At 29.6% G+C, this 7,801-nt stretch overlaps 1 protein-coding gene across 2 annotated transcripts; it reads left to right on the top strand.

Moving 5' to 3' along the window:
- LOC105193204 (protein quiver) lies at window positions 1–6,605 on the top strand. Of its 2 annotated transcripts, XM_011157567.3 has the most exons (5): window positions 1–140; window positions 722–866; window positions 1,481–1,531; window positions 3,099–3,242; window positions 3,995–6,605. In XM_011157567.3, the coding sequence occupies exons 2-5, from the start codon at window positions 842–844 to the stop codon at window positions 4,192–4,194; spliced, it is 420 nt and encodes a 139-aa protein (XP_011155869.1). In that variant the 5' UTR covers window positions 1–140; window positions 722–841; the 3' UTR covers window positions 4,195–6,605. The 2 variants fall into 2 exon arrangements, with proteins under 2 accessions (XP_011155869.1, XP_039310286.1); XM_039454352.1 differs by lacking the exons at window positions 1–140; window positions 722–866; window positions 1,481–1,531 and having other exon boundaries at window positions 2,980–3,242.
- Window positions 6,606–7,801: the final 1,196 nt, after the last annotated feature.

The following is a 7,801-nucleotide window of genomic DNA, read 5'->3' as shown; positions in this document are numbered from 1 at the left end:
AATCGCGACCGCATAGTCGCATCGTGGCATTTCGCAAGCTGCATCGTGCTGCATACCGTCGTATCCTCGTCACACCGTCGCTATGCATCGGTGATGCAGGCTCGTTGACAGACGCGCTAAGCTGTCTGAGCTTGAAGAAGGTATAAGCGCAAAGCAGTACCGGATTTTATTAAAGGGTTAATCGAAACTGAGATCGTAATACGCGAGGAATAACAATAACCAATAATAAAAAAAGTAAACTTTGTGTTCTAATCATTGTTCAAAAACAAGACGCTACGAAAAAATCAACCCCTTGAGACTCCGTTAAACGGTGCAACAAAAATATGTGCAAATTGTGATACGAATGCGTTAAATTTGTAGCCTGTTTTAAGGATACAAGTGACGTATTTCGATTTTTGTGAAGTTTTATCCAATATTATAATCATTATATAACTAGCTAATTCCCTTTTAACTAAATTATTATTTGTAAAATTAAATAAAATCTATGTCTATTCTGCGCATAAATAATAATTATATAAAATGTAAATTTAATCTATAAAACTAAACTGTAAAACTTTCAAGTTAAACAAACAATCAATAATTTTAGGATTACTTTTACATACAAATAACTTAAAGCAACATTAATTAAACATATTTATTATAGAAAATACTCCAACGCTAAATTAAATATATTTTCAAAAAGTGTCTTAAAATTAATTTGAGGATCGATGTGTAATTTCAGAAACGACTTGAAACATACGACAGAATCAGCTCGTACTAATCGGACTCTACTCGATGTTTGAGAAAATCTCGACATGACACACAGCTAAACAAAGTGTAAGAAGATCCTGCCGCTGAAAGCATGTGGACGAATCACTTGATAGTGGGTGAGTCCGTGTCCTCTCGATGAGCTTTCCATTTAATCTTAAAAGGCTCTTCTATATTTTAAGAAGGCATCGTCGAACTGAAATAGGCTTCCGCGTCGCAGAGAGGAATAACGTCACGCAGGTTTTCGCGGTGAAGAATCCGTGCGTTTTCGCGATGCGGACGTTTTTCGGAGTCCGCGGAGACGACACCGCTGCACTCGCCGCCGCGGCGTCGCGGCGTCACGGCGCCGATACTGTGTTCGCTGTCTCGCTTCCGTGCGCTCTCGTTTGCACCCGTATCGGAGCACCAAAAGAGTCTCAGTTTCTCATATGGCGATACTCTTCAAACCGCGTTATACAACGAACCGAAAAATCTGGACGTGACTGACGCACGATTCCTCTTTGATCAATCGAGTGATAGTATCATTATCCAGCACCACTATCAACAGTCCCTATGCTAGAGCTACGCTATAAAGATTGTAGCGATAGTAGTCACAGCCATCGTAGCCGTTGTATTATAGCGCTAATCCTATAGCTTGCGTTAACACTGATTACACCAAGTTACTGCTAGCAACCTGCGCAAATTGCTGACGCACATTGCCTAGCCTAAGCAGTAACGAATCTTTCGTTTTCAGCGGCAATTGTACTCGCGGTTGCCAACGTCTGTCATGCGGAGTGCCGTGAGAGTGAGTGATTAAACCAGTCACTGTCCTTGACGTCCGTATCGTATCGTCGGACTCGTTCGCTAGGGATTCGATGAAGCTCGATGTGTCCGCGACCAAGACTCGTCAGAGTATCCACCTCAAGATAGAAAAGCATTTTCCATCGGGAGTTACCCGCTCGAAATTGCTTTCATTCCGAACTGAACGAAAATCGCATGAAAAACATTTCGATAAAGCATACAGTTATTTCTCAATTAATCATAAAAAGTCTTTTTAAATCGCTATTAATTAAAATTAAGCTTACTCTTGTCCAGTTTTACCAAGCATAATTACGTTACAAAGAGTTTGTGCCTTTCTATTGTGCCGTGAAAAACGAATAATGCTTAATATTCCATTTTTAAAATTCATGCGTACGCTCATCGATACGTACAATCTTTCACAAAAGACATGTATTCGGAAAACTATATGATCATAAGGTATAAACATTTTCAGATTAAATAATTTATATGGATTAACAATTTCCATTTTATTAATTGATCACTTTTATAATCATAGCTTATATAGTTAAATCTAATCGTTCATTTAGCGTTTAATGTGACTGCTTAATTAACAATTTGCTGTTTACATAATACTCATTGAGTATTGATTGTATTGCACCCAAATACAATCTATATTCTAAATTCATTATTAATTGTTAATTATTATTAAATTGATTATTAATTTAATAACGTGATTGTTTTATTCTTATAAAATTTATAACTATTTTTTAAAAAAAATTTATTCAACACGCAGTTTCGTGAAATTGAACATACATATATATAAAATCGCACAAGAAATATCAGCACTAAGATTTAAATATGACTGTTTAAGCTTTTCAATCATTTGTGTCCTCATACGGTTTCAATTTTGGGTCTCTTATCAGTATAATTAATTATTACTAACTATTATTAATTATTTATAATTAACAAAATATCTCAGAGTCACATTTAACACTAAATGTGGATTAAGATCGGGAATCTATAAACAAATTGAACATTGTTAAAAATAAGTGGCTGTCGCAGATGAATTATCATATACTCTTCGACTTTGCGTGCATTCTTTACCACGTGCGGTAGAAACGATACATGGGCTTTAAACAAATCATCGGTAAAAGTGCACATTAGAGGAGCAGCCTCTGACGACCTTGATCTTGACATATGTTATCAAGGAAAAGGTACTGAGTGACTTACAAAAGGTTTTGAGTAATGCTTACTTCTTATTAAAAAAATATTACAAAATAAAAAAAAACAGTTTTTCTACAATAACGACTAAAGCATTAAAATTAGGTAAAATATGTATATGACCTTTTTTATAGAGCTTATTACTAGCTTCATTTTTTGTTTGACACATTTTTTCGTAAAATAAATATTTTCTGAAATAAGTAAGAAAAATTATTTTTTCTTTCTCTGATAATATTTTTTTAATAAGTAAGCATTACTCAAAACCTTTTGTATGTTACTCAGTATCTTCCCATTGATAACATATGTCAATGTCAAGGTCGTCAGAGGCTGCTCCTCTAATGTGCACTTTTACCAAATCATCTATTCCACAGGTTTGATTGAATGTTATAATTGCAATTCATGGACGGATCACAGATGCAGTGATCCATTCAACTATACGGCACTACCCACGGATCAGCCACCGGTGATGAAATGTGATGGATACTGCGTAAAACTGGTCAGCAAGTTTAAACAACGTAAGCATGTATCTATTATAAGAAATTCGCTCTTTCTAGAGAGAATTACAATATGTATTAATTTTTCATAAATCAAGTACTATAACTGATTGAACTTAAAAGATGAAAAAAGATGAATTTCACGCGGTTTATAATAATACGTTTCGTACTATTCATATTATTCATATTAGAGATCATAATATAATTGTTCCAATTACTGCAAGTGTCCCAATTTACTATCACATTTTTCAGTTGTAGTATTAGTAATAAAATAAGAGCGTTATGTATTACAAACGTTTTAATGTTAAACTAATCAATGTAGTTTATCAAATAGTGTCGTAAATAAAATTATTATATAAGCATAAATGTGTGATAATAAATAGGGAAATAATATTATTGTACGCGAGACAATAATCGGAGCGTAGTATTTAATATATTAGCTATGGCAGAACTGGTAGAAGATCCAATTTATATTTATTATATTAACTTGTATTTTAATTTCTTTCATTACATTTAAATAATTAATCAGTTTTCGAACTTGTTACTTTTGTTATATGTATATTAAAGTTTATACTTGAACAATAATGAAAACGAATGTTTATTATATTCTTAAGAATCTACAAAAATAAGCACATAGACTACCATTATGTGCTTAAAATGTCAGTAACTAAGAGAGTTACCCTATAACTGTAAAGAAAAATTAATAAATATAAATTAGATGTTTATAGTCTGCAAAAGTTTACTTGCTGCTCATTGTTCTTTTTTACTTGCAGCAGACGAGAACGTGAGGAGAACCTGCATCTCGGAACTACAAATAGACTTATTCATGGTGGGTCACGTGTGTATGATGGAAAGTAGCCACACTGGTCACATGTGCTTCTGTGAGAAGGATAAATGCAATCGTGTACCCCCGACCTCGCGTTCCAATTCCGTACTCCTGCTGATTCTGTCGACCGTTCTTATTCTGCTTTAATTCTATAGTTTTAACAGCCTCCCCTCGTTTTGTAGAACGTTACACATTGTATAATACCAATTAATTTGATCGCAATAGTGCCTAATCATGTCCTTCATAAGAATTCTAGCGAATCAACAACACAACCATTAATTGGAACAAATGATCGAGTTGGCTTCGATGTTCAAAACTAGAATCTTCAGAATATAAAAAAAAAATCGAAAACATGTAGAGCAATAAAAATCTTATGTATCATTATTTTTCTATCTTTTAAGCGTATGTTATCCATTGAATCAAATATAAATCAAATATATTATATTATTTGTGATATAAAAATTTTATCAAAATAGCATGTCTTAGTTTTTCTCGGAAGACAAGCCAAAATACCGCAATGAAATTATACTTTTAAATACAAACCAAAAGAAAAAGCTAAAAGGAGTTATTTGAATCAATAATAAATGTTATTGTAAATTTAGCTTGAAATTTGCAATAGATTAGATGATTATAATTCAACTATGCAATTAATAACAAATTAAATCTTCTCGTTTTCTATAACGAGATTTGTCCGATTCGATTGTTCGTTCTGATCACTGGTGCAAGCACGATTGAACGCACATGTCCTCACAGAGGTGCTCTCGAATCGGAGTGTCTTGCCAAGCAAGCTTTGGTGCTTGCTTGACCGTTGGCAAGCAAACCGATTCTGGAGTCTGGCAAGTAATGTGACTCGTGTCGCGTATTTGTTCATTGTCGCACGCGCGGCTGCGAGGCTACCTAGTCACATTTTTATCGCGATATAGGCTGTTCTAGGGCTTCCACCTGTTTCTATGTTTCTTTATTTTTTTCATTGTTTTATGCAGCATCATTCAATGTCTTTTGATGTAACGCGTATTATTCTTGAGTCAAATATAAACGCTCGTCGTGTAATCGAAGAAAATGCTCAAGTTAAAATGCAAATTATTTGACTTTGCTTGAAATATTTCACGATCTTATAGAGTATACATAACTATATTCTTAGAAAAATAGTTTTCTTTTTTCAAATAAAATAAAACAAAAATTAAATACTATTTAAACAAAATTAAATTTAGACAAAACCTCACATTTTACCATTATTGATATATGTGTCGTGTCCATAATTGCAATACATATTCGGTGACGAGAATTTGTCTCTCGTAGTAAAACTATGTCCTTATATGTGTTACTAGTAGATTAAAAATTGTAAGATATAAATAGTACCTATATTATCTATAAAGAACAAATTGTTAATATTTAATCAGAGTAATAAGTATAAGCCTTAATGATTTCTTGTCATTTTTCTAAATACTAAAATATTTCTTCTCTAATTAAAAAATATTAAACTTAAAAAATATTGTAACCAATTGGAATTAATTATTTTTTATTAGCAATGTTGTGTCACGTTCATTATTATAAATTTGTCAAAACTATGTGATTGCTAAGAATTAGAAAATTAGTAAGTCGAGCATGTTTTCTCGTTTCATATCTGAGTCGCAACGGAAATATACGAATATGGATATTGTTTACTGATAATAATTGGTAATAAATTTGGCCTCGCAGCTGAAAAGTATCCACGTATAGCTATTAAATGAATCTATCTGTGATATGGATTATTTAACATAAGAAGTTATAGGAAAACATCGACGCAAAGACAAAGGTAGATAAAAAAAAATAATTTTAATAGATAAGAATAATTTATAGATAGGATTAATTTATAAATAAAATTAATTTATAGATAAAAACAAATAAATTATTTTAATCTTTTAACATCTGGAAATTGTGTATACGTTTAATTTTCAATTTAATTTTTTTTTTTTTTTCAAAAATTGTAATTGTATAACAATAAAATTTAAAAAAATTGCTTATTTTAATAACTTAATCAGTAAATAAAGTGACATTATAGTTAAAGAATAACACTATTAAAAGTTAATTATTAAAATACGTATTTCCTATTATAATGCATTCCTATACAATACATGTGTGATACATTATGTAATTATTACATTTATAAAAAATGTAAAAAAAAATGTAATTTTTGTTTTATTGTTATGTACTGAAAAAGAGAATTATTATGACATGTTAATATTATTTAGAAATTTAAGCGTAAATGGCAATGAATGTCAAATAAACGTTTGTTATCATCTGCGTCGATAAAATGTAAATGACGACAAACATGTTCCTAAATCGTTAATAATTAATATATTTTGCCATATCAAAAGATATTAATTTATTTCTGCAAATTTTTATCAAAATTGTTGACTTAAATTTTATTATTTAAATTTATCTTGATTTGTATGAGATAAGAGAAGAGAGATTTTTACGTATTTATTATAAAAGGAATAATTAATTCGCTTGCTTTAATTATTACAGCACATTGTGTCGCAAACTTGATAATAGATTTTTAGATGAAGGAGGAAAAATATTTTATTAGATTTTATGAAATAATGAAAATAAGCTATGCTTACATTTAATTTCATGATAATAATAATAAAGTAATTCTTAGACGTCTCATTAATCTCTCAATGCTCAATTTTATATTGTCACATCTAGCAAATTATAAGTACATTTCTTGAAAAAAATAAAAAAATATATAAAATTATTGTAAATAGAATTAAATATTATATTTTCTCGATTAATATTAAAAATATATTAGTACTATATCATGCGCATTCACTTATTTATTAAAACTGATAAAAAGCATTTTTGTAAAATATTAATAACAATCACATTGCTGTACTGCTAAATGCCTATTTATATTTTATCTACATTAAAATAATTTTAAAATGATACATAAATTGATCCAATTTTATAATATGCTTTAATACAGAACACTAAATTAAAGTAATTAGAATATTAAATTAATTATTTTAAAATAAAAATTATATATTAATTTGCATGAATTCCACGAATCAATGTTAACGTGTTACACAGAATCACATAACTGTATTTTCGATTAAAAATTTTACAAGATTTAAATTTATTTAAGGTCTAAGTTTCAACAAATGTAAAATTTATCATTTCGAACAATTCAACATCGTCATAACTTTACTAATTTAATAAGAAGTAATCAGAATTTGGTAAAACAAAATATTGTGAGCAAAAGATTTGAACAAAGACAATAATATAACCAAAATTTTCTGATTTGTACATGTAAAAATTATAAATAAATAAGTGTTACAAAAATGTTAAACTTTTTTTTAAAATATTTTATTTTCAGTCTCTGTTAGAATTCAGTAGTGCATTGCTTGCAGGCAGAGTAAGATAGATTCTATCTTCTAACAAAGATAAGAAAGGATAAAAGAATTGTTCGAGAGAAGATGTAGAAATTGTATAAGCAGATGACTCAAGTATAAAGAAGATAACAAGTATTCAAAAATAAAATGTATTCAATTTGCTTAAATTATTTCTAAAAATTTGTGATAAAATGCAGATCTTCATAAAAAAAGTATTATAGAATCTACAAAACACATAACATGTATGTATGATGTAATATTTATATAAATTTCAATATACTTTTAAGTTTTTAGAATAAGACAGAATAGATTTGTATGTATATATGTAGGATTTAATTAATACATTTAGTATTTTATCACGTTGTGCATTTATTTCATATGTT

This window comes from Solenopsis invicta, chromosome 10 (genome assembly GCF_016802725.1).
Source record: "Solenopsis invicta isolate M01_SB chromosome 10, UNIL_Sinv_3.0, whole genome shotgun sequence".
Taxonomy (NCBI): Eukaryota; Metazoa; Arthropoda; class Insecta; order Hymenoptera; family Formicidae; genus Solenopsis; species Solenopsis invicta.
Note: the sequence above shows the minus strand (reverse complement) of the source record. Positions and strands in the feature narration are given on the sequence as shown.

Excerpts from the sequence above, each read along its gene's own strand:
- LOC105193204 (XM_039454352.1), top strand. The coding sequence starts at position 2,999 with ATGTTACTCAGTATCTTCCCATTGATAACATATGTCAATGTCAAGGTC. Across the intron at positions 3,243-3,994 it reads GGTCAGCAAGTTTAAACAAC|CAGACGAGAACGTGAGGAGA; the intron begins GTAAGCATGTAT and ends TTTTACTTGCAG.